Genomic DNA, 26,575 nt, shown 5'->3' on the forward strand with positions numbered 1-26,575 from the left:
TGCACACTCAGTGTATACATAAACCTTTGACCACGCTTGCTATGATCACAGGTGACTGGCAGTGTTGATAACAATTATTAGACATGCTATGCCAAGTATAGGTTTCTGTAACTACAATCCTTTTAAAAGTAGGAACCCTACATTGCTACTGAATTTTTTCACATGTACCTAGCCAGTTTAATTTGCATAAAAGAGGTTCTGTTCTAATTTGTGTACCTTCTGATTCTGCCCCTCCACAAGTATAATGGTATCGCCCGAGGTTAATGTCCGTTTTACCTCGTCTGCCCTCCTGGTTAGGTTGTAAAGTTAGGAGACGATTTTCAATGGCGGCTTCTTCGCGGCAGCTGTCGTCTTTCTTCATCCTGCTCGTAGTTTTCACAACATTACTACTGATCTACTGTCTCGTTCCGTATGGGGTATCGTCAAGGTAAGGGACAGAAAACTTAAAAATGGGCAGAATGCTGTGTTTATCATATGATTCACGCATGCCACCATAAAGCAACGGCTTAGATATGAGCTGTGAGATCTTACACTTTACATGTAGTATGAATGTATGATTCAGAAAATTGCGAAGGCGTACGTACGTTTCATAAGGTGTTTTTTTGCAAGCATACAACCATTGGCATTGAAAGGAAATCTTACGATTGCGTACTGAAAAAGATCATTGTTTGATTATGATTAATGATCAACAAGTTTCGACAGTTTAGCAGTCAAAGCGCCCAAAAGAGAGTAATGGAGAATACAAGATGTGTATGATACAATCATTTGCATATCAAAGCATTGAGTGAGCGAAGCAAAATTGTATACTGTTAGTACAACATTTCTTTTGTAATTACAAGTACCAGTGTGGTATTCTATTGAAATTGGTAACCCATAGTAATTTTTTTAAGTTTCAGGTTACCGTCACTTAAACAGAGAATCCAGGCGAGAAAGATCTCCTCTGTGGAAGACGTGAAAGATACTACAGCTAGGTAATCAATATTCATTGAATCGAGGAACTCAACGTAACATTAAAGTAGTTGATAGACTTGTATTCCAATGCCTGCTACGAAGAGTTCGATCCCAACAAACCTAACTCTACGTGTATCTTTTATCAACGTCTTACTTTAGAAATCTTCCTATTGTGTATATCACTACTATGATTATTATCATTATTCCATCATATATTTAATTGCGATTAGTCACTTGCCGTGTCTTTGCAAATAAATCATTATCATTGTTATTATATAATTTACCGTCCCTGCGATAGACACGTAAGATTTAGAAAAATAATTTTCTATTTCTTTTGCTTGTTGATATTTTCATTCGATTCATAACATTTTAGGGTTTTGAAAGTAGAGAGTCGACCTCAATCAAGAAAGCTGGCGTCAAAGCCCAACGAAAAGGCCAACCGCATAAGGTAAGTACACCTTCAATTGTTAGGTTATCTTATTGTACGACGTGATACTTTTGATATTAAAAAACAAAGACAAAACAACACCCACAAAGAAGATCTAAAGGAAAGTTCCTGGGACTTTTTCGATCGTATATAAATTATGTTATGAGGCAAATAGCAAAGTATATTCTGTCAGCAACAAACTACATGTACTAGGAACTCTTTTTCTTCTTTCAGGCTTTTGACCTTCAAGTATTTTAGGACGTTCGAAAACTTTGCGTATTTTTCGGAATTCGCCCAAAACCGTTTGAAGTGCAAAAGAGGGAAACGCTGTATGACAGCAACACCCGTCCGCCATTACCACACATGCGCAATCGTGGGAAACGGCGGGATTCTCCTGGACAGCAGTTGTGGGAACGAGATCGACAATCACAATTACGTCATCAGAATCAACATGGCGCCCATCAAAGGTTATGAAAAGGTGAACATTTCTCAAATTTCCGATGTGGCAACAACATTACTTGAGATTTCGCCTCAAAATAGAACTTTTGGCTTAAAAGTGATTCTGTTATTCCGAACGTTTTTCAACAGCTCGAGGTATTTTGACTTTACTGTGGTGAGATACATTCTGTGAGTTGACTATATTCAGATGTTTCAGGGGAATGGCTACCAAAGAAGCAGCCGTCAGAGATCCCGGCTGAAACCTCTGCTGGGGGATTAGATTCACTAGTTAACCAATTTGTCGTCTTGGATTTCTTTGCAGTTTTCTGATTTTTTCACCATATTTTGTGGAAATTGTATAGTTTTTTTTCATATTAAAGCCCTCGCCACCAATGGACGACCCCACATGTGGATCATAGGTTATATATATATATATATATATATATATATATATATATATATATATATATATATATATATATATATATGCCTTTGTAATGCTTATTATTCAATAAGCAGATTCATGGCAATAACTGCACATGGAAGTCGAAATGCATCGTTTGTAATGGTCAGAAAGGCTCCTTACTTGTATTTGTTGAGTATGATTTAGGCTATGGTAAAATGTCCAGATGGGGTCTTTACCTTTTACATATTTCAGGCAATCTCGCTGTGCATGCTTAGTCAAAACCATGAACATGCTTATTCCATTCTCCGCACAGGACGTTGGAAGCAAATCGAACATGACGTTCGTCAACCTACAGAAGACCCTGGAGCTACGGAAAGACCTGATGTCCAGAAGAAAGAGGAAGGGGGTACTCAAAAACTTGGCTCCTCTAAACGGGAGCGTCATCAGCTACGTCAAACCAAACACCGCTTCCGTTACACGGGCTCTGGAGGCGCTCAGTTCCGTGCTGAAGAAAAATAACCTTGACGTCACCATCACGTATTCATTACGTAATGTACCGGTAGTGATGACCAGGTACGCATAAGCAGACCTTTGACAAAAACGTATTGACAACATATAATTGATATTAATTTAACGTCAAGAAAGAATTGCGAAGTATCAGATATGATACACAAAACAGATACTAAGTTTGACAAAATTGACAGCTAGTATGCAGGGTGATTATTAAATGAGATATTTAATGTTATCCATGATGAAATAACGTTCTGTCAATAAATTGATTATTGAACAAAAGATTCATCAGCATAATGCGATTTAAAACTTGTGGTTTTCAACGTTTTTAGAATCAGAATAATTTAGATAGTATTCTCTCAAACTGTGGCACCCGCTCAACGAAAACACAACCGCCATTATTACAATTTCAGCTTCGATATACATGGATATCAGGTGCAAAACAAATATAAACTGACCACGTTTGTCAAAACTCCACTATAAGAATAAAAACCCATTCTTAAACTCTATCATCTAGTTCACGGAGGTTTGTTTTCTTTAACCTCTTGTTCTAGGATGCTTAGGTCAACCCTGATTTCCGAGATGAAGTCTCCAACATCCGGTCTCATCGCCTACATCCTGGGAACGACGTTCTGTGACGTCATCACCCTATACGGTTTCTACCCGTTCACCACGGACATGCGCAACAGGACGCTGTTTTATCATTACTATGATCATATTCCCGTTAATCACAGAAATAGGCATAACTTTAATATTGAATATGACTTTCTCAGGTCTGAAAACCAGACTGCGTCGGTAAGATTGGTTACGGACATATGTACATGAAATTAACAAATAACGAAATTTCATCTGAAATAAATGAATAATAAAGGACAATATGGATATTGAGAACTCAAACTATTCACTAATTTAGAAAAAAATGGACTGATCAAAACTTTTGACTGAATCACTCAGTCCTCTGAAACTATCTGACCCGATCACCCTGAACACGTTATTTTATGTACCTGTGATGTCATCAAAGACTTTAAATGTTGTCGGAAGTTGATGTCGCCCTCCGTCCCGGTTATGAGACAATTGGTGCATCCTGGTGTAGATGGCCTCCTTTTTTTCTCACAAAGTCTACATATCTGGTATCCAGAATATTGTGACACGAGCTACAGACTTGTGTAAACTAATCGAAATACTCAATCTTTCTATGAATGCCGATGTACAACTACTATCTAAAATTGTTAATTCATCTGTTAAGAAATAAGGCAAAGACTATAATGAAGACGATTGTACATTATTTTGTTTTGAGGTTCGAACTATTGTGCACTTGGAAACTCACCCAATTGCCCGAGAGGAATAAAAAAATTATAAAAACGATATCGATAGAAGAAATTGATGACGGTATAAATACAAGTTCCCATCTTTTGACATGAAGCTTTCCTTCGATATACTAGTATGTAATGAATTCGTGTTTCCATTTTCTCTTAAGCTACTTCCTATTTCTTCCACCAGTCTTTGATTACATTTTCAAGCATTTAGTTAACAAATCCGGCGATAGGATCAGACAGCGCCCCTCCCCGCATCCAGCACTCCCGTCTCATGTTCCGCGGGAACCGGGAACATCTAGAGCTCACTGTGGACAGGGACAATATGAATATTAAGCTCATATTTCTAATATGGTAAATCAAACTACATATGAGCAAGCTTTTCCTTTAGTTCTGTAAATATTCAATATTCAAATATTAACATTTTACGGTTATAATAAAGGATTGTTTATTTATGTTTTGATCCAAGAAGGTTGTTGATCCGACCACACACGGACCCACCAGGGTCAGCTTAATTAGCTACAGGCAGGCGGGACAGTCCGGGGCTCATTCCCGGACCGCCCTTCAACGCGTGCGGACGCGAAACCCCGCCCACCACCAACCGTAACAAGAACTCTGTAAACAAGAACTCTGTAAAGAAACACCGTAAACAAACTATCACTGTATATACTGTATAACTACCAATGTATGTAACTACTTCTCCTGTGGAGAAAATTCATCTGTCATTTTTATTGTTCACCATTAAAAAATGATTATACCCCCAGTCATGCGTCTCGCTCGTATGTATAGATTAAACATTATCTCTTGCGATATGAGATCACATGCGAATGAGTTTCTCCTTTATCTGTTTTCTTTGATAATGTTTCAACCTTCCAATTTTTCTTGTACTATCAAATTAGCGACGTGATGACAATACCTGTTATTTAATATAGCGTATTATTTTAACAGTCACGAAACCACATTTCAAGGCCTCTTCTGGGAATCTCCTCCTGGACTATCATGAAGGTTTACCATTCTGGTAGGAATCTATAATAAATACAATAAATAAACTCGAAGATGTGTTTGAGTGATATGATAGTTTGAAATGCAGTTTATAATTCTCAAACTTACCGTCTATGATTTCACAGTTTTTACCGGAGAAGTCCCTGCGACAGTTACAGTAATATCCGTTCTGGCCGCTCTTAAAGCATGTAGCTCCCCATAGACATGGCTGACTGGCGCAGCCCAAATTCACCGCTTCAGAAAGAAAACATGAATATTTTCATTGCTTACAATTTTTGAACACCAGGAAAACTGTAGTAGATGTTATGAGACGATCCATCATTTGGAATAACATTGGATCTCTGTGTTCACCACCAAGGACAGGCATGCTGGCGCGCAATACTTGGGTCACATTTCCAAACGCACGAAGCAGTTTGCGGACACGAAAAGTATTCTTACGACTGATTTATTTCTCCTTTTCTCTGTGTTTTGTTGCCTTTGGTGTCATACTTTTCGTTCTGGCAAATTACCTGGCTTTCGCTTTAGCATAAGTAGGAATTGGCACCATACATAGCTATTGTTTGTCTTGTCTGTACGTCTGTATGTATGTATATCTGTCTCTCTCTTCCCAACATGCGCATTGTAAGCTTATATGCGTATCAAAAGTTTCTAAAATTGTTCTGCGGTTTTCAGCAGAAATTAATTATAATATGTAACCCAATTATTGGTATAGTGAAGGAGTACTAAGTACTATAGTCTGTCTGGCTATTAATATAACAAAAAATAGTATTATACGAAAAGGCGACGGTTTATGTATACCTGTTTCACAGTTTCGGCCGGTCCATCCTATCTTACACTCGCACGTATAACTGTTATGTCCGTCTCTGCAGCGTCCGCCATTTTGACAAGGGCTGGGCCAACACTCGTTAACAGCTATACAAAAAATAAGTAGAAAAACTGCATAAGTTCAAAAAGACAGAGAATTTACGAAAGAAATATCGAAGTGATAATGCAACTGAAGTTAATAAATTTAAAATGCAACAACGTCAACTATTCCTTAATATACATCACAAGGACATTCTTATGGAGTAGTAACGTACTAAGCATTCAAGAAAAATGAGCGTTGAAATTGCAAAATATTGACGTACATCGTTCACAATTCTTTCCTTCCCACCCGGGTTGACACGAACACACGTAACCGTTGATCTTGTCCACGCAGTTTCCGCCATTTCGGCATGGATTTCTGTCACACTCGTTGATATCTGAAACAGTATACAGAGAATATTGCTGACCATGGCCAGGTCTGATGTATTTACACACGTTAAAACATGTACAGTTCTTGGAACAGTAACAGTCAGTCACTTGTATCAGGCTTACGGGTAAGGTAACTTTAGGTGATCGTAACAAATGTTATATATATATATATATATATATATATATATAACTTTATTGCGCAACAATTGTAACAGTTACAATGTATGGCAATGTGAACAACTATATACTAATACAAGTAACTAACAACTAATGTAATATAATATAACAGTATAAACAATCTAGTGAGTATCATAAAGCATTATCTCGTTTTTGCAATGAAGCAGGGTGGGAGTTGAAAAGAGATGGTTTACATTTCACCTTAGAATGTATTAATGTGGGCTGCTACATTTGAATCTAGATTTAAGTCTCGTTACAATGCTTTTGAATTATGCCATTACTATAGAGAAGCACCAAAATGACAAAACAATACGCAGGTAAGTTATCATGTTTATTTCATCGGTAAAATGCTACAAAATTCTTAAACAAAAATCATGTATTACAGAGGCACATAAAATGCAGTACGAGGTGGATTTCTGCACGGACCTCATTTAGTTAGTTACATTTCTCTACCAGTTTTGTCTAATATGTGAGAAATTAAAAAGTTGACGTTCTTGATATATAAACCTTGACACAATGTGGTGATTAAGTATGGTGACGTGAGAGGTCATAATCAATAATCAATGATAGCGTAAGATTGATGTGTATAACCAGTTTATTGATGGAATATAAGTGAGATGGGTGTACAAAGTTGCATTTTCGTTTAGATATTAAGTAAAACGTCTGGAGGACCATTCAGGATGACGTAGGCGGAGAGAAATCGTCCGTATGTACTTCTTATTTATCGGTTTAACTGTTCAGCACGCTCAGCCAGGGATCCACTACTATGCTATGGCTATTTGGTTTAAGGGCTAGCTCTACTGACAAAGACAAAGTAATGTACCACACAGGTGAGTGATTTTTGTACAACAGCGTGTAACGGAGGCAGTAACGGATTAAATATCTGAGACGTTGCACCACGTGTCAACTTCGGGTGGTTAGGCTCAACTTAGCCAGCGTAGAGTTGGCTACCTAAAACTGTTCAGCCTGTTCTTATACAAAAACCGATTGAACACTAAAAATACCACAAAAATTCACAGTTTGTTCCATCATATGCTTCTGTACACCAACACTCGTAGCCGTTGATTTTGTCCACGCAGTTACCGCCATTTTGACACGGATTGCTGTCGCACTCGTCGATATCTGAAACGGTAGAAAACCTTAAAGTTTACTGACCGCCGAGTATGCTGTATTCACACACGTAAAAAACAGTTTTGGAGCAGTCGTAGTCAGTCCACTTGTATCTAAGGTAAGGTCTCCACCCAGCGCAGTCTTCACCATTGCCGTTGTCGTCAGGTTGTCCTCCGTACCAGTTGGACCAATCAGCGAGCGGCGTTCCGTCCTCCCATATCCAGGCTCCCTCCTGCACCTGGTCCGTCAGACCGAACCAGATTTGAGGGTTGTAGCTGCCCGAGCCGAACCTAGGATTTAAAACCTGGTTCACTACAAAGTCGTTGGTCGCCTTGTCCTTTACCAGAGCTAAACGGCCACCCGATGATTGACAGTCAAGCTTGGCTTCGTTGTATGACTTTCCTCCAGTTGACAAACTGAAGCATGTGTCTCTGAGCTGTTCATGACCATCGGGACAGCCTAACTTCTCAGGGCGGGATGCACGGACTTCACACACGTGAAAACCACTTTTGGAGCAGTCGTAGTCAGTCCACTTGTATCTAAGGTAAGGTCTCCACCCAGCGCAGTCTTCACCATTGCCGTTGTCGTCCGGTTGTCCTCCGTACCAGTTGGACCAATCAGCAAGCGGCGTTCCGTCCTCCCACACCCAGGCTCCCTCCTGCACCTGGTCCGTCAGACCGAACCAAATTTGAGGGTTGTAGCTGCCTGAGCCGAACCTAGGCTTTAACAGTTGGTTCACCACGAAACTGTTCGTCTCTTCGACCTTTAAAAGAGCAAGTCGTCCGCCTGCTACTCCGCAGACGGACCTTGCGCCGTCGTAAGAGTTCACTTCGGTGGACAAACTGAAGCATCTGTCTTTGAACCGTTCATATCCATCAGGGCAGTATAGCTGTTCAGGACGGGCTGCAGACAGAACAACGGAAATTATTTGTCCATGATACCTTTCCAACTAGCCGCCTTTTTTCGCGAAACTTGCTTTGGCCCCAAACGGCCCACCGTACTGTCTAAGCTATCTGTAAACCCCGTATTCAGATTATGGAAACCCGCCGTTTCTTTGCTCAGTTATCCTCCTTGAAAGATTTTCACAAAACGCCCCTACAGTTACATAGCAATCTGCTAGGGGCCGAAACCAACATTTAAAAAAATCAAGACGATAGCGTGTCGAGGGCAAAAGATACAAAAAGGTGAAAGTCCTGCTGCATTACAAAGGTCAGCCACCTTGACCTTTGTATGTGTTCACAGTACATAGTAGCCAAAGACCAAATATCACCACAATCCACCCTGAGCTATTTGCGGCTGCAGAAACGCGTACAAACCAAAAACTATATACCTATATTTTTGATAAAGGTCACAAGTAAATTCAAAGAATCTCACCTATCTGACAGTTCTCTCCGGTATATCCCGACGGACAGTCGCAGGAGTAACTGTTGCCTGTGTCCATACACTGCCCACCTTGCTGACAGGGGTTGCTGGCGCATGCGCTGATTGCTATAAGGGTGGTAAAGTTGTAGGTCTGACATTGACACTGACAAAATTTATTCTGTAGTTTTGACAGTCTTGATTACGATACAAACGAATTTAGGTTTGCTTGAATGAGTGAAGAAGCGTGAGTCGTTCGTAAATTGGCCTATTCACTCCTGGTGTAAGTGGATCAATTAGATCTTTCAGGATATACAACTTATACTTTTCAGCATAAACCTGGTTTGTTAAGCCATTAGATGGTTTACTGTGGATTGGGTAGAAACACACAAACAAAGAAATCTATGTGAAACTTATTTGTGCAAAATTGCAGGTACCATTTTTGTAGCAACATTATGACAGTTAATCTCTGTTTAAACATGATGAAAATCCATACCTTGTTCGCAGTTGCGTCCCTCCCAGCCTTCCAGACACTCGCAGAAGTATCCCTGATGCCTGAGCACCAGCCACGAGGGGAGGTCATGTCCCTCTACACACCTGCCTCCGTTCCGACAGGGGGCGCTCGTGCACTCCTCAACCGCTGAAGGGGAAGTAGCAGAGATGATTTAAAGTTTGCTTTCCGTTTTTTTTCTGTATTACACAGTTGAGACTTTTAAGATTATAGTATGGCCACACTTGTCGACTCATGGATGTGCAAAATGAGAAATGTGGAAAGTTTTGTGCAACAACGTTCGATTCGAGCCGCCATGTCAGATGACATGCGTGACACCGATCATAGACGTTAGATTTGGCTAATTTTGATTACCAATAATTCTAGCCATTAAGTATACTTTGCTGAAAAAATACCGTATACTCCTGCCATGTTTTGCAAAAAAAAAAGCACGTCTCATTTTCAGACGCTCATTATTAGCATCATCGTTATGTATTATAACGCTTGCTCTGTCAAAACCTTTCCTGAATACTACTCGAGGTCTCCCTACCTACCCTGTTCACAGTGTGTCCCTTTTCTCCCAGCAGGACATTCGCACGTGTATCCAGCCTGTTGCCTGACACAGACGCCTCCATGCTGACAAGGGTTACTGGCGCAGCCGTCAATAACTTCTATAGGTGATGTAAGAAACATTTTCTGAATCACGATAAATAAAGACAAGAAAGAAAATTGCCTTTACTGGTTGGTGACACCTGAAACTATTCACTTTCACTCTCATCTCGGGACTCACTATACGTATGTATAGAGTGCACGCAGAATCGATGTACTCGTAGAGCAGAATATCTTCCGTTCTTATCGACTGAAAGCACAACGAACAGTAATTTAAGTGGTCTACATCAAATGACTTGTCGTGTAGACTGCAATCCGCAGGGTGCAATTCGGATTGGTATTGTCTCGCTGCACTTGGGACACCGGTGCGGCACTATGGTTCGTTCACTTCGGGACTGTTGTTATTTTCGCCGATTTTTTATAATCAAGATTTTGCGTAGTACGTAAAAGAATGACTTAGAAGACAACACAATACACAAAACGTACGAAAATACGTTCTTTATCTCAGAGTGAAATTCGTTGTGTAATCTTTCAAACCCCACAGTGATGCACCGGCTACGTAAATACAGAGAGATACCACCTTAATGTACCAGGAACGTACCCTGTTCCTCGGTTTGTTCTGTGATCCAGTCCCTGAACCTGTGCAGACGGGTGTAGACGCCATACTTCCCCCTCAGTGCGCAGCCGTCTCCCCAGCTCACCACGCCCAGCAGGTGCCATCTTTGGGAAAAAAGGACTGTCAATCAGTATAAGTTATCACACCTTAGCTTAGTTTAATAAATGCCTAGCAATAGATAAAAAGTGCAATGATGAAAAAGAAAAAAATAACGTCTCATAAACCATTCAAACCTTTTTTTTTACATTTTCATAAGTAATTATGCGATCATTGAATAAGAAAATGAGGTCCACCTACAGATGGGAATTCAAGATGATTGTGGCTAATACTTAAATCAATATGCTTAACGGTTGTCATTGTTTGTTAACATTGTGAAACTGCACTGTGCTTTTGCTGATGAAAACGTATTTATTGCAACACATTTTTACAAGACATGGTAACGGCACACGCATCTTTTGCACCATTACTCGTTATGAAAGTGATATTCGGAAGCTGTCAAGAGGGTTTGGACATGCACTGATATATGGGAGTTTTTGTGTGTGTAGGAGGATTTTACTAAAACGTATTTCCGACCTCCCGTTGTCGAAAGCTGCAAACGGCCCTCCGCTGTCACCCTCACACGCGTCCTTCCCTCCCTCCCTCCGGCCGGCACAGAACATGTTCTGACTGATCTCCTGTGCGTACTGAGGATGGGAGTCCCGACACCGTCTCAGAGACACCACGGGTAGGCTTACCTGGAATATAGGAACATTTAGACTCATGATGAACATGTTGATTTGCATTGTGTACAAGACCAAACTGACTGCTTGTTACATCGTCTTCTGAAACTGGAGACCATAGCGAAGCTAGCTCATCAAATAAGAAATGTAATGTTAGAAGGGAATAGTTTGCTACGCCGTCTTCTAAATCTAAGAGCAGATGTGGGGTAAAAGATAGTCATGTTTTCTGAGTGACGGCAGGGTTTCTCTGACATTTCCTTTTCTCATAAAAGCAGAAAAAAAGACAACAGTTGCTTCAAAAGCTAGTAGTAATTGAAATTGAACGTAAATTATTTTGGAAAAATGGAAGCATAGGTTGGCCTACAAAAGAGTCAGATTTCACAAGAACTTACAAGTACTGTTTGAGCGTACATTTTCGACGCAAAGTTTGGGCCTTATGATTTGACTTAATGCAATGTGAATTTTGAAAAGAATTGCTTTTGAGGGAGACTGCCAGTGACATTGTCTCCTTTGTGCAATATGAGGAATCATGACAACCTTCATTAGCTTCTCAGAAGTCCCTTCGCCCACCGCTTGGGCGCCCCACCCCGTCACGGTGCCGATGTTTCCCGGTCGGATCAGCCGTCGTGCCTCGGGAATTTCCGGAAGGCAGATCGGCAGGATGTACTCGGTAAACGTCACTTCCGGTAGAGCCAGTTGGAGAAGTGCTACGTCAGACTCGTAGGTGTCTCCGTTGAAGTCAGGATGGACGATGATTCTTTCGACAATGTATGACCTGTGAGAATTGCATAATATACATAGTCACTGCGGTCAATATGATTATAAAGCAATCATAAATTTCATGCTGTAGCTTTGGTCATTCTTGCTAAGAGAATTTTGTTATCATTGAAGAAAGAAGTCAACCTATGTGTGCGATAGCATGCTATACTTTAATCTTTTTTCTCACTTGCTACGCTTGCATAAGTTAAGGAATGCAGCACTTGCTACGATTATGCATGATTATCAAAACTATGTATTACTGAATAAACAGCTATTTCAACAATTGTTAGTAATTTTACCGTTTGCAAACATTCATTGGGTACAGTGCGTGTACAAAATCGACCAAGTTCCCAGAGGTACACATGTGATTTTGAAATACTTTGATCCTGATCGAAGTGCTTCATGGGAGCCCAAGGCCCCGTCTTGGAGGCGTCGCCAAAAGACTTTGCCAGCTCACCTCTCGTTCGCTTCCAGCACGCCCCGCACAGAGGTGTGTTTCCCGAGACGGACGATAAAGTCCTGCTCGGTCAGACCCAGTTCCCGGATGCAGTGAGCGGCAGTGATCACCCAACGCTTGTTGATAAGACTTCCCGAACAGAAAAATCTGAAAACAATGATTTAAACACTAAGCGACAAATACAGTCATCTGTAACTAAGTGACTGTCTGCCGTAGTTAAACATTGTAACCTTATAGAGCTTAAACTTTGTTTCAACCCCAAAAAGTATTTTGCTACCCTATTGCCAGTCTTTCTCGGGATTATAGGGGCGTGACGTCAGAAGTGACGAAAGGGTTATAACGTTCACCTTCTTTGGCTAATGTTGGGTGCATTATGGCTGGTTGATGACATTCAGTCATCCAGGATGTGTATAAGTTGCGAAATATGTATTGCAAAGAATGGTGGGATGGTTGCATGATCCCTCTGGCCTTTTTTTCTGTCTCATAATACACTTTTGTTGGACATTTCTTTCTGTACTGGGTCACTTCACCATTGGCCCCCGGTAAAAAAGGCCCCAGAGAGCCTGCTATGGAGGCTACAGTTGTACCTGTTTCTAGTCGGTCTGATGTCCCACAGCATGGCCTGCCACGGGAAGGCGCCTGGTTCCACCTCCGTCCCGCCCACAATGAACCCGTCCGAACCCGTGGCATGGAACGGGCGCCCGCAAACTGACGAGATAAAGAGAAGCAAAAACTTTATTCGGATCGTAAAGGGTGCATTGCATTCGATAAAAATTCTTATCAAAAGAAATCATAGATATTTTGCTCTTGATAACTACCAAGGAAAAACATTACAGGCGCCAAGGAAAGGAAATCGTTTATCAGGTATACTTTATGACTTTATACTTATGATTTTACACTTGTGTTGAGCCCACAAAGATGGCGGACACAATAACACGTCATAATCACGTGACTACAAAGCAAGACGCAAAGTACGATGGGAATACCTCCATCAATATCAACATCAACAACCAGGGTAGTCTTGGCCTCTGTGGTATGACCGTCGCTGTCCCTGCTCGCCTTGCAGGTGTACCGGCCTGTGTCCGTCAGGGTTACGGAGGTCAGCACCAGGTCCCCCCGGTTCTGCAGGACGCGCTCCCCGTCGATGAACGAGCTCGGCGGGCGGCCATCTTTGTTCCACGTGATCCGGTCTGCGCCAATCGCGCTGCATCTGAACACGTGACTCTCCCCGAACTGCACCGTAGCGTCGACTGGAGCCTCTAAGAACCTCATCTCTGTAAAAACACGAGAAGTTTTCTGCAGATTAGAAAGACAAAGTATTTGAAAAGGAACAAGAAGTATCTTTTCCCTATCAGTACGACATACAAGATTGTGCTGTACAATATTTGTCGTGAGAAGAATGGGATATTCAATTAAAAAAAAAAACCTTTCCGACTTCAAAGCGCTCAATTCCATCCACTAAAGGTTAGGGACATTGTACTGTGTAAGTATGCTGAACAATCTAGTTCTTAAAATCAATTTTAGACTATGATCAACAAGGCTACAAAAATGCTTATACGCATAGTTTACTCTTTCTATGATAATCGATACGTGTAAATAGTTCAAGTGAAGCATTATATTTCTTGATGAATGTGAACATACCAGAATGTATCGTTATCCAGGCATCAGCCGATATCCTTGTATTTCCCCTTTTCAGTTCACAGGTATACTTATCAGCATTGTCTCTGTTAGCAATGACCAGCAAGTCGTTGTTGAACAGGACGAATATCGTCCGAGTGAAGGGCGGGGTCAGCGCTTTCCCGCCTTTGTACCACGTGACGGAGATGTCGTTCTGCTCATGCGCGGCGCAGTGGAGGATGACGGTATCGCCCAACATGGCGGTTTGGTTCGACGGCCTCGTTCTGAATGATACTGTAGATGGAGGTTAGGAAGTTGCTTGAAATAAGTCTAATATATACGATTTGTATTCATACTACTGACGTCATACGTCAAACATCTGCAGGTAAAAGAACCAAACACACTTCTGAGTGAGGCCACGTTGTACTTCATGCTGCTATTAAACCATATCAAACCATACAGATGATGACTCAGTGATGATGCCTAATACAAAAAGAATGAGGCATAGCCCCAAACCATTTTGCCTTGTCTTGTTCTGTGAACGAAGGCTTTACCTTCCTACTGACAATCTTTAATGGGAAAACAGATTCAGAAGGCTGTCAGCAGCAGTATTTCGTATCAATTTAAACCTACGACAATTGCGTAAAGTATAGCGCAGATATAACGTAATGGATACTGACATACAATTCAACTAAAAAACTAAAACTAGTAAAGGCAGTTTCGTCTGCCATTCTAGTCAACTCGACGAGAAATAAATGATACACTATTATATATTGTAAACAGAAAAGTGAAAATGTCACCAGTAGCATCTCTTTTTCCTCGCCCGTGTCGAACTGCTCCGTACTGACGCACTTGGTCACTAGAAACAACAACAAAGCCCGGAAATTGGTGAATACGTTAAAAGTGAGCGAATGTCTCGTCATTGAATAGAAATATTGTCCCCTGATGTCAGTTTTACAGGAAAAGATATACAGTTTCAGTTCTTGGTAAACCTTTTTATTGCTCGATCAGAAACATCAATGCACCATGTCACAATACATGTATCTGTGTGCTTGGTTGTGACCTGTATTACAAATCATTTTAGGGCCATTTTGAGGCCACAGTTGTTCTTATAAAATGTGAACAACTCCCGCGGATAACTCCCCAAAATTCTCATTCAAATAAGAAAGAAAAAATCAGTTTGAGAATTTATTGAGTTCATAACCTTTATCATTGCAGAGGGTTCCTTCACTGACAAGAGTGGTGTTTCTCAGAAATGAACCGAACTTCGTGAGCCGTGTTGATGTGCCACTTGACAGACAGGCAAAGCCTTGAAAACGAGCACGACATTTCTTCATTGGCCACTCGCCATTTTTGGTCAAGACACGCAAACGCTAAGTCCACCTCCCGCTACCGAAGACGAAAGACTTACATAGCTTAGCCTTTGGTATGAGGCATCAGTTTAAAATTTTCTTTGATAATACATATTTCAAAATTAAAAGCTCACATTGTCCAAAGCGTTTCTAAGATTATAAGGTAAATAACCCTACCGCTAGACCAGAAAAGTTAAACTAAATCAACCATTTTGAACAAAAGGCAAACTTGTGTCAATACCAATATCCCTGTGTCAGTAAGAAATCGATACATACCTGGGAAACCCGTATATAGAAGTCAGCTGGATGATACAAAGCAAGACAGTTGTCTTTGACATCGGCGAAGTGAAGCGATACCCTGGACTCATCCTTATAGTCTTTAATAATATACGTGTTGTCTATGGAATATGTGGCAAGAAAAAACTTCAAAGTTTCTCTACTTCTACATACACGTGTGTTCACGACGCTCGCTGCTGCAGTTATACGTTGTGGCACGAGAGAACAGGAAATGTCAACACAAATCAGCGAAAAAGAAAAGAGAAACAAAGCGGAAGTGACCACCCTTGAGCTTTACCGCGAGTGGTGAAGTCCACCGGAAGTCGCACGACAGGATATGACGTCACGTGTAGATACTGGTTTCTGCGTGCCAAGGACATGTTGCTTTGCACGTACATGTATATATATATAACTTCACGTAAGCTTACCTTAACGAAAAAATAAAATCAGCCAATTTGAGTGTATGTTGACACGTATCAATCTCTGTGTTGTAAATATGGAACAGTCCATAAAGAAGGTACCCTTTACCATTTAGTTAATTTCGACAAAAATCATCCAACTTAATTAGATAAGACATAACCTTCTTGATGACACCAGAAACTGAATAGGTCTTCGAAGTTGGTAAACGGTCAGGTCCATACATGAGATATCGTTTCCTTTTGAATACCGATCTGGTGCGCTTTACTATGATAATGTGTTACTACAATGCTATCAAGGAAATAAGTAACACATAGATACGGAGGTCGCTTTGTGGCCAGTGATCCCTCTTTGCGCTGAAATGACCTACGAGTATGCGTGCTACATACGCATGGCAACAAATTGCCACTTAATCTCCTAGCATGACAATAGTTGAATCTCCTAGCATGAAAATAGCGGCACTGGTATTTTTACCTTTCTTTGTAGTATCTACAGAACGTCATTAGCACGACTGGATCTTTATAACATGTGGTTTTGAAGGTTGGGACGGCATATTTACAGTGTATGTGGATGAAGGTAAGTCAACGGCCATACCTTAGTTGCCACGATGTACTGTTGTTTGTACAGTTATAAACACAGTCAAACCTGTATTAGCGGCCACCTTTCCATAGCGACCACCTGGCCATTGCGGCTTTGTCAGTCCGTTGGATTTTCCCCATTGACCTAACCTATAGCGTCCACCTCTCTGATACGGCCACGACCACGCGATTTCCGGTCCCGTAGATACAGAAGCACTGCATAATGCGGTCTTGACTTGACAGCGGCCATATGTCACCCTGCGCCTAGTTTAATATTGTAGTTTCCGGCAGGGTCATTTTGTCGGTGGCGGAAGGTACGTGTGCCTTGAACGTTATCTAAAGCACAAGTCCCTGTCAGCGAATTTACCAACATTGCACGTGGCAACATCAATCATTTTCGTAGATTTGATTTAAATGACAGGGTCAGTTGAATTTTGAGACAATCGAGACAATATGTTACTTGGCGAGAATGATCAGTGGGTACTAAAATCATGTGTAACTTATTGCTCGTGGTCAATTGATCTGCATTTTCTCTATAGTGGTCACCTGTCTATAAACTATATAGACTATTTATATTCTCCAGTCCTTTGAGTGGCCGCTATTGACAGGTTTGACGTAACACGTAACAACAGTTGGGAGTTGGCGAACTTGATGCGCACGTGTGCATAGTTCTAAGGCACGTAATTCTCTGTCGCCCACTCGAATCTAATACTTAACTTGGGTACTGTGTGGTGAGGCCACATCCAAAATAAACCAAAAATAGACGACGATATTTCAAGCGAATTCTGCGTACAATGAACTTTCAAACCTAGCTCGTTTAGAATTATAAAGTCAGCAGGCTAACATGCAATCAGTTTGAATGTTTCTTTTGTGTTGGTTTAAAGTTACACCCCTTTCAATGTCGACACTAAAATATTTCGTGAAATGTATCCAACACGCAAATTGAATGTAAACAAATCTAAACGGAGTTAGTTTCACAAGGTACAAAAACAACGTGTTATATACCGATTGTAATCTTCAAGTGTCAACAGATGTTATATAAAAATGGAAGACGCTAACATGACTCAACTCTCCGCATAAAAATTTCCCAGATGAAATATCATCATGCACACCCTAGATGTTGCATCGACTAATGGTTGTAGGGGGTAGGTATACCTGTGCCATGTTCTGTACTCTGTTGCAGGTATTGTTAGTCAGACTGAAATCTAATCCAAGTTCATGTGACTCCCATTACGAGTAAACAATACATCTACCATGACCTACTGTACTGACATAACCTTTCAATGCCTGATTTGAAGCCAAAGCAGGTAAGAAATTTGCATATCGTCGTTGACAGGTGAAGATCAAGTGCTTCTCATGGCGGCACTAACACAACACCCTGTTCTGTTGTACTGTGTGAGGCACTCCCTCCTTCGTCAGTATTGTACAGCCGGGGAGACAGCTTTACAGGCAAACTAAACTCCAGGTAAAGTCAAGATCTTGCATTCAACAATTTTCTGATAGCTCTCCTATTGAACTGAAATCTTATATACGTTCACATGACTTACGTTAAGAGTTAACAATACTTTTACCGCGCCAAAACAGGCAAAAGAGAAATTTGCTATCGGCGTTGACATAACTCGACAGGTGAAGAACAAGTACTTATCATGGCGGTACTAACACAACAGGCTGTTCTGTTGTGCTGTGTGAGGCACTCCTTCCTTCGTTCACACGGTACAAAAATAGCATGTTCTTCACAGAATTTAATCTTCAAGTGTAAAATGCTGTATAAAAGTGCAAAAATTTCCCAGATGAAATATGACACTATATATGCACTCTTCAGAGATTGCATGATACTAAAGGGGGGAGGGATGGAAATAGGTACACCTGTTCGTGTACAATGTTCTGTATGTTGCAGGTATTTTGAGTCAACAGGGTAAAATCTAATAAACGTTCATGTCTTCCGCTACTTATATATAAGCGTAGACAATACATTTACCATGACCTACTGACATAACCTTTCAATACCTGATTTTAAGCCAAAGCAGGTAAGAGAAAAATTTGCATATCGTCGTTGACATAACTCGACGGGTGAAGAACAAGTGCTTCTCATGGCGGCACTAACACAACACCCTGTTCTGTTGTACTGTGTGAGACACTCCTTCGTTCGTTAGTATTGTATAAACGGGGAAACAACTTCACAGGCAAACCAAACTCCAGGTAAAGTCAAGATTTTACATTGAACAACTTTCTGATAAATTTCTTATTGCAACTTATCTCCGAGGAGATCCTCTGGTAACATAAGATAGTATAGAAAAGGGGGCAAAGGCATGTAGTCGGCTAGGAGTGTGCGCTCCGGTAGCAAATGCACACTCCTAGGCCGGTTACACTTGATTCCCTTGTCAACTTATGATACTTTCTTATGCTACGACAGAATATGCTCGGAGATTAATTATATCTGCAGCAATGTACGTTTGTTGGTGTTCGCGAGATGTCAGAATGCCTGTATACTATAATTGTTTTTGTAGACAGTTGTGGAAGCAAGTAGAGGGCCGAGTTCTGTCAATTTCTTTTGGCACTTATATTGCGAGTGAAGTTTATTTCACTAAACATGCTAATAAGTTAAACGTAACTTGTTTGAATTTTTAAGGAAACGTAGAGAAATGATGACTTAAAAAGGCATGTCTGGGGTAAGCTTGTTGCGTTTTCCGCCATGTTTTCTTCAACTGTAAACATTACGTGTTTCCATAATACAAGAACTATGTGGTCCTGATTTGGGGAGGGGGGGCCTGATATATGGTTCATAAAGTATGACTTACAATGTAATAACTGAATGCTGCTTTATCACTTATAGCTTTTTTGGTACCCATAATTATCAAGGAACACTTTTCTGCGTTTATGACATAGAGACATGATTTTCCTCAAGCTTGAAATGGTAAAATGTTGCATATCAATATCATCTTCAGAAGACCTCTGAGGACACAGCGTGGTTCTTAAGTCTAGTACTCTCATTGCACTTAAGTCAATCTTTCGTCACTGTATTGTTATTTTCTCCAATTTTATTAGATATTGCGTAATACGTAAAAGTATGACTTACAAGACGACAAACTACACAAAAACTAAAAAATTTGTTGAGTCTCTCCCGCAGTGATGCAATCTTGACTCAAGTGCAGTGAGAGTTCACCTTTACATTACCACCCCATACCACCCCTGTAAAAAAATCCCAACTTTGTTTTTGTTACCTGTTTAATAGACCGTTACTCTGCGCAAGGCATTTTTACAATGCCCTAACTGCAACCGAACAATGATGATGAACCGGAACTATTTCATTTATGATATTTGAACATCTGGGAAGATTAAATATCATTGATCTTTCAATGACAATGATATTTGAACACGTTCAAAAGACGGGGTCATAACCGCCATGACTATTGTACAAATAGTATTGAGTTAAAGTTTAAACTACATTTAAAGTTTGGAATATACAATAAACTCGGGACAACAAAACCATGAATCACCAATCCAGAACAGACTCTTTTGTTTGTCCCTCGTGTTGTGTGTGAACAGACAGTTATTAGCCCAGGTTAGGGATCCCAAACAAAGTCCAACGTTCAATGAGTCCAGTGTCCATACGTATACTTTGCCCCATGTAGAGACCGTCTTATGTTTCTCCAAACAAGATGGCGTGGGCAGATAGAACGTGACAAACTGTATATGTACGTGCGTACCGCTTTAAGTAGCAACCGTGCCGTAGGAGGTAAGGCTAAGGTTTTGTTTGCTGTTTGTCTGTATGCATAGTATTACCTTAACTGCAGCGCTAGCGTTGCCATATTTTATGTGAGAGAGGGAGAGAGAATAGACGGAGTTCCTGAGTCAATAAAGCGATTTGCAGAAATTTTACTCCTACATTGATTACATTATGTAGATAAAAGACTTGGATATAGTTCATGACTAGTTCGTTAGTTAATGTTTCAAATGAGACATTCCTCATCTTTACACACGATGCTACACACCATAGCGCATATACATGTAGTTAGTAACTGAGCAGTATTATGACTATAACAGGTATATGTTTATTGCTTTCAGATTGTCCTTTGGATGCCTGTGGGACACCAGCTAAAGTCGCGCCACCATGGTCAACATAAAATTTTACGACAAGCACGTCTACGTGTACTTCTGTGTCATCTTAGCCCTAGGTTTTCTCACCTTTTTTCTCGTGCAATATCGTTCTTCTTCTTCTTCTTCAACACATCTTACAAGGAAGCTTTCTCGATGGCGGTCCGCCTCTCGTCTGTTTATAGAGATTCGTAGCTCCACAACAAAGCCTATGACTGATCAAGAAAAATTGTTAGAAATTGCGAACATCCTAAACGTGCACGGAAACCTAGAGGAAGAAGTATATCACAGAATGCTCATAGAAATCGTCATTTTAGCTCAGAACCAGAGAAAACAGCGAGTGTCAGCTAAGGACACCATAGAGGAAATTCACAACATGATTTTGCATCACACTAAGAACTCTGAACTGATGGAAAGACTTCTTGAAGATATGGATGTCTTGGACAACCTTCTACCGAAGAAACTGGACAGAGAATTAAGTGTGTACCCTTTCAAGAAGGATGCTGCCTTCACACCATCGGTAAGTTAAACTCACTAAACGAAGCATTTTTTGTCATATGTAGAAGTCAGAAAAGAATTTGATCATCCGAATTCATTCTCAAGAACAATGAAAATTTTCCTCATTTTTCTTTTCTGATTGTTACCGTTTGGGTAGATTCCAAAATTACTTCAAAATGGCAATGGGTTTCTAACTCACAACCTTGTGTTATAAAGTTGGACCGCATACTGTATACGTTACAGCGCACTGTGCATGCACTGTATCGCGTCAATGACTACAGTAGTACAGTTCAGCAGTGTCCTGTCTAATGCTGAGACAGGTTTCACTGCCAACACTTTGGTAATAAAAGTACTTACAACTTAAATTTGCACATGTTTGCCAGAAATGTCCGAACAGCTTTAAGAGAAGATCAGAGGTATCCAGGTGGTTTCGGGACAGGTACGTAGCGGACATCAAGGTACTGTTGGACATCAGTGACGTATCAGACGGAGGATTTCTGGACCTGAAGTTTTTTAAACTTCCCTTCGGCTACAAGACTGAGAGTGAGGAAAGTGAGTAGGTGTACATAACAATTCTGACTGTCAACTTCTCGCACTGCCTAACATTATTTTTTTAGACCTGCTGTTTTAAGAGCGCCACACTGCTTTATTCGCAGACATTGCAGCTGACATATCCGTTTGGAAATACAGATACACATATACATACTGTTGGACAGACAAATACTTGTATAGGCACACACACACACACAAACACAAACACAAACTCACCAAGGGTGTTAGAGAGCTTTAAGTTGTTAACGTGATAAATGACACAATCTGCGTTCAGAGTATCATTGTCGTTTATGCGACAGTGTCATTTGGCGACATTACTGCATTATGATGATGTGATATTTCTTATAGTTGTACAGAACATATTGAGGCATTTGGAAAATGTGGAACTCTACCGCGGAGGGAGACAACCTTGCATTAGGTGTGCTGTGGTCGGCTGCGGAGGGATACTGAACGGTTCGAGGAAAGGAGATGAAATCAACGCACACGATTACGTTTTTCGGTACGAAGACAACTAAATTTTATGTGTTGAGTACAGCATACACGTGTCGTGTATGATTAGTATCCAGAATATCATCACGATTATGTTTCCAATTGTAAACAAACTTACGCTTCAAATGCTTGCAGCAAGACCACTCCTTTTTAAGTTTTATGCTCCTCAGACTAATTGGTTGCTTGAAAATACTATAAGGAATAATTCTGTGTATAATTGTCACCGAATTGTATATTCATGTCTACTGACTTTTGATGTCTAATGTTTATTGTTTGATTTTGGTTTCGTATTGTAATTCTATTATCATTTCAGGTTTGGGAGGACAACTTGTAAAGGTGTTGATACACCTGTTTTGTCCTCCCTTCCACTTGTTTTTGCATGTGGTAAATTCAAATAAAGAAATAAAGAAATAAAGAATACTATGGCATTAACATTACATACATGTAGTATTACTTTCCTCACAGACTGAACCATGCAGAGATCGGACCTCGGTACGCACCTGACGTCGGAAACAAAACCAGTTTCTACATCTTTTTCCCGGAGTCTGCGGACAACAGGCTTCTACTGGATCAGGTAAGAGTTTGATACCGCAAGAGGTTTTTTTTTTCTAATTTTTCGCCCCAATGGTCCTTCAATAGTCAATCGAAAACACTTTGGTTGGTTGTAATAGACTACTTCGTTTACCCATGTTGTGGCTTCTACGCATTAGCCATATGCATTGGCCGGGTCACATAACATTGTTGCATGGGGCTAGTCCACGTGTGCTGTATGTTCTTTTCCCAAAGATTTAAGTGCTTGCACGGCATAAGAACAAACAGTATATGCCATTTTAAAGTCTTAGGTATGTCTCAACCCTTTGAAATGCAAGGCGAACACTCTAATACGTAATATGTCACCTATTCCCTTTATCATCCACAGGATGTGACGTATCTGTACGTGCCGTTTAAGACTTACGATCTACAATACATCAACGAGAAACTGCAGTACGATACGATCCCAGACGTATGTGCCAATGGAAAATGCAAGTACGTATTCACAGATTTTCTTTCTGAAAATACGCAATGGGATCATTTTTCGTGTACATTATACAGTCTTTGCTTGCAAGTTCATCTGTGTTGGTAGTAATAATTCCGAAGCAAAGTTTGAACAATGATTTCCGACACAGCAACTTGGATTTACCGAAATTTTCTACTGCTCAACTCCAGTCTTTATCTATGAATGCGCAACCCATCGCTTCAGTGACGTCACGTTGTGCAGACAGAACACCTCACTCAGAAAGCAGAAAGCCTATGTCGCCACCCGTCTCAGTCTCATAATCAAATGTCTACTTTTCAACCCACAAACAACAGGAAACTGTGCAATCCGAAGAACGTGACGTCACACAACCTTCGCGTCGTCCACCCAGACTTCGTCCGCTACGTCACTCGGTGACCAATGAAGTTGTAGAAAGCCTATATCACCACCCGTCTCGGTCTCATGATCAATTCTTTTTACTTCCAACCCTCCTACAGGAAACTACGAAAGCCCAAGAACGTGACGTCACACAACCTTCGCATCGTCCACTCAGACTTCGTCTGCTACGTCACTCGGTGGCCAATGAAGTTGTAGAAAGCCTATATCACCACCCGTCTCGGTCTCATGATCAATTCTTTTTACTTCCAACCTCCTACAGGAAACTGCGCAATCCGAAGAACGTCACATCACACAACCTTCGCATCGTCCACCCAGACTTCGTCCGCTACGTCTTCGCCAACTACCTGAACGCCACCTCGAGTCGCCCCACCACCGGCGCGCTCACGGTCTTCCTCGCCATGCACCTGTGCGATGACGTCACCCTGTACGGGTTCGGCTACGACAAGAGGTTCTCCCTACACTACTACGACAAGACGTTCGTGAACTCCACGCAGTGGAAGACCGGTTCTCACGATGTAGATAATGAGAGGGTACTGTGGAGCAGGCTACATCAAGAAAACGTCGTCACGTGGTACCAGAGATAGAAACACTGTAAATCACGCCCGACGGTGCCAACTGCGCATGCCCAGGTCAAATGTGAACGTCCCATGACCATAGACAGAAATAGAGATCAGTGTCATTCTGTGGTGCGCTATACTTGAAACAGAGAGAGAAGACATGTCTTTTTGGATTATATGCTTCCTATAGTTTTCAATATCTAAATAGCACAGATAGAAAGTACATTCTTTTTGCAATTATTATATCAAATATAGATTAACCATGCATTGTATGCTCCATTTGTCCGTACATTTACTGGCAGCTACGTTGAGACTCAAGAAGTTTAGTCTACGTACACTGTAGACGCGTTCAGATACCATATTATTATATGGCTACAACTACTATTGTACTTCTGTTTTATCACCCCGACCTGTACTTAGATTGGAAGAGCATAAACGTTCCATAAAGATCTAACATTTTTATTAAAGTGACAGGAGTGGACCTGCATGTTCCTAGTAAGTGTAACTTATTGAATAAGTTGAAATCTGAGAAAGTGTCTGGGAGTAGCCAAATATCAGAGGAGGACTGGTTACAGCACTTTAGTAACCTGGACAAACATTTATCAAATGGTTTCTGTAACATAGACGCTTCAACCACTGAAACCGTAGACACTTCATCCCCTTCAAATACAATCCCAATGGAGAGCTCCATATTAGACTCCCTTATAACAGAGAAAGAATTGGACACCGCTATATCAAATCTAAAAAACAAAAAATCTAGCAGTGGCGACATGATTAATAATGAAATGTTTAAATGTGGAAAACATATCCTAAAGAAACCACTTCTACATCTTTTCAATTCCTGTCTACAAAATAGTTACTTCCCTAAAGAATGGTCACTAAGTCATATTGTACCCATTCATAAATCCGGGGACACTTCTGTCCCAGACAACTATCGAGGAATATCCATTATTAGTTGTCTGGGAAAACTATTCTCATCTATTCTGAATACCCGTCTAGTTAATTATGCAGAACATTACAGCCTTTTCAAACCACAACAGGCCGGTTTTAGAAAGAACTTTAGAACAACTGACAACCTTTTCGTATTATCAACCTTAGTTAGCAAATATCTGAGCAAAAACGCACGAATTTATGCCTGTTTTGTAGATTTTAGCAAGGCGTTTGACTCGGTTTGGAGAGAAGGCCTTCTACTGAAATTAAACAAACTTGGATTAGGAGGGAAATTTCTACTCACTATAAAAGACATGTATTCCAAAACAAGAAATTGTGTTAAAACTAGCCACGGTCTTACCGAAACTTTTGTAACTAACTGTGGGGTTCGACAAGGCTGTAATCTTAGTCCAACTTTGTTTAATTTATTCATAAGTGATTTACCAGATGTGTTTAATGACCATTCCTGTAACCCTCCTATATTGCACGATAAGAAAGTGTCATGTTTATTATATGCAGATGACCTGGTACTTTTGTCTGAATCTCAACAGGGTCTGCAAACTTCTCTAAGTAGATTAGAAAATTATTGTGAATCATGGAAGTTGAATGTTAATCTAAAGAAAACTAAAGTCATTGTATTTACGAAAGGTGGCCGCCTACCAAAAGACTGCCTTTTTCTATATAAAAGACATGTAGTAGAAATTGTTACAAATTATTGCTACCTGGGCATTGTTGTAAACTCAGCTGGCACGTTCAAGGCAAATAACAAATATCTGCACAGCAAAGGCCTGAGAGCCCTCTATGGAATCAACCAATCCCTTGGCAAAGCCGACGCTTCTATATCCGTAAGAAGCAAGCTATTTGACACATGCGTGAAACCTATTCTGTTGTATGGTTCGGAAATATGGGGTTCATTCAAAACTCCAAAATCATCACCAATTGAAGCTATCCATTTAAAATTTTGTAAACAATCATTGAATGTCCCCAGATCCGCATGTAACCTGGCCGTAATGGCAGAACTTGGAAGACACCCTCTTAAACTAGAAGCATCCCTTAACGCCATCAAACAGTATATTAGAGTACGCCAGAACGTGCCAGCTGATAGTCTATCAGCAGACGCTCTTTTGTGTCAACGTAAACTGGACACATTAGGCGCTAAATGCTGGGCTTCTGGAGTCCGCAAGACGCTAGAGGAATGTGGTTTTGGCTATGTCTGGCACTCTC

General features: G+C 40.7%; 3 protein-coding genes across 5 annotated transcripts; 2 read left to right on the forward strand and 1 right to left on the reverse strand.

The window, feature by feature from the left end:
• The first annotated feature begins 287 nt into the window (after nucleotides 1-287).
• Nucleotides 288-3,585, forward strand: LOC118406430 (alpha-2,8-sialyltransferase 8B-like). The gene is made up of 6 exons (XM_035806481.1): nucleotides 288-427; nucleotides 891-971; nucleotides 1,325-1,399; nucleotides 1,613-1,856; nucleotides 2,536-2,795; nucleotides 3,287-3,585. Exons 1-6 carry the CDS (start codon nucleotides 324-326, stop codon nucleotides 3,555-3,557), a joined length of 1,035 nt encoding a protein of 344 aa, XP_035662374.1. The 5' UTR covers nucleotides 288-323; the 3' UTR covers nucleotides 3,558-3,585.
• Nucleotides 3,586-3,667: 82 nt separating this feature from the next.
• LOC118406418 lies at nucleotides 3,668-15,996 on the reverse strand. Of its 3 annotated transcripts, XM_035806457.1 has the most exons (16): nucleotides 15,822-15,996; nucleotides 14,994-15,052; nucleotides 14,218-14,487; nucleotides 13,563-13,850; nucleotides 13,164-13,284; nucleotides 12,577-12,723; nucleotides 11,898-12,135; nucleotides 11,215-11,375; nucleotides 10,627-10,745; nucleotides 9,971-10,087; nucleotides 9,423-9,566; nucleotides 8,942-9,055; nucleotides 6,175-6,288; nucleotides 5,846-5,959; nucleotides 5,156-5,281; nucleotides 3,668-4,353 (listed from the first exon to the last, which is right to left on the reverse strand). In XM_035806457.1, the coding sequence occupies exons 1-16, from the start codon at nucleotides 15,911-15,913 to the stop codon at nucleotides 4,256-4,258; spliced, it is 2,322 nt and encodes a 773-aa protein (XP_035662350.1). In that variant the 5' UTR covers nucleotides 15,914-15,996; the 3' UTR covers nucleotides 3,668-4,255. The 3 variants fall into 3 exon arrangements, with proteins under 3 accessions (XP_035662350.1, XP_035662351.1, XP_035662349.1); XM_035806458.1 differs by lacking the exons at nucleotides 3,668-4,353; nucleotides 5,156-5,281; nucleotides 5,846-5,959; nucleotides 6,175-6,288 and adding an exon at nucleotides 6,776-7,579; XM_035806456.1 differs by lacking the exons at nucleotides 3,668-4,353; nucleotides 5,156-5,281; nucleotides 5,846-5,959; nucleotides 6,175-6,288 and adding an exon at nucleotides 7,445-8,470.
• Nucleotides 15,997-20,296: 4,300 nt separating this feature from the next.
• LOC118406423 (alpha-N-acetylgalactosaminide alpha-2,6-sialyltransferase 2-like) lies at nucleotides 20,297-24,930 on the forward strand. Its single transcript, XM_035806470.1, has 7 exons — nucleotides 20,297-20,552; nucleotides 20,882-21,431; nucleotides 21,793-21,961; nucleotides 22,310-22,460; nucleotides 22,916-23,024; nucleotides 23,370-23,476; nucleotides 24,124-24,930. Exons 2-7 carry the CDS (start codon nucleotides 20,928-20,930, stop codon nucleotides 24,446-24,448), a joined length of 1,365 nt encoding a protein of 454 aa, XP_035662363.1. The 5' UTR covers nucleotides 20,297-20,552; nucleotides 20,882-20,927; the 3' UTR covers nucleotides 24,449-24,930.
• Nucleotides 24,931-26,575: the final 1,645 nt, after the last annotated feature.

Source organism: Branchiostoma floridae, chromosome 19 (genome assembly GCF_000003815.2).
Source record: "Branchiostoma floridae strain S238N-H82 chromosome 19, Bfl_VNyyK, whole genome shotgun sequence".
Classification (NCBI taxonomy): domain Eukaryota; kingdom Metazoa; phylum Chordata; class Leptocardii; order Amphioxiformes; family Branchiostomatidae; genus Branchiostoma; species Branchiostoma floridae.

What these genes read in the sequence shown, in the direction of transcription:
- LOC118406430 (XM_035806481.1), top strand. Translation starts at nt 324, where the DNA reads ATGGCGGCTTCTTCGCGGCAGCTGTCGTCTTTCTTCATCCTGCTCGTA. An exon ending in CCGTATGGGGTATCGTCAAG is followed by an intron (nt 428 to 890) that starts GTAAGGGACAGA and finishes AATTTTTTTAAG; the next exon opens with TTTCAGGTTACCGTCACTTA. An exon ending in GTGAAAGATACTACAGCTAG is followed by an intron (nt 972 to 1,324) that starts GTAATCAATATT and finishes ATAACATTTTAG; the next exon opens with GGTTTTGAAAGTAGAGAGTC.
- LOC118406418 (XM_035806456.1), bottom strand. Translation starts at nt 15,913, where the DNA reads ATGAGTCCAGGGTATCGCTTCACTTCGCCGATGTCAAAGACAACTGTC. An exon ending in TGATGTTGATATTGATGGAG is followed by an intron (nt 13,285 to 13,562) that starts GTATTCCCATCG and finishes TTATCTCGTCAG; the next exon opens with TTTGCGGGCGCCCGTTCCAT. An exon ending in AGGGACACACTGTGAACAGG is followed by an intron (nt 9,567 to 9,970) that starts GTAGGTAGGGAG and finishes CTTCCCCTTCAG; the next exon opens with CGGTTGAGGAGTGCACGAGC.
- LOC118406423 (XM_035806470.1), top strand. Translation starts at nt 20,928, where the DNA reads ATGGTCAACATAAAATTTTACGACAAGCACGTCTACGTGTACTTCTGT. An exon ending in ATGCTGCCTTCACACCATCG is followed by an intron (nt 21,432 to 21,792) that starts GTAAGTTAAACT and finishes CATGTTTGCCAG; the next exon opens with AAATGTCCGAACAGCTTTAA. An exon ending in GCACACGATTACGTTTTTCG is followed by an intron (nt 22,461 to 22,915) that starts GTACGAAGACAA and finishes CTTTCCTCACAG; the next exon opens with ACTGAACCATGCAGAGATCG.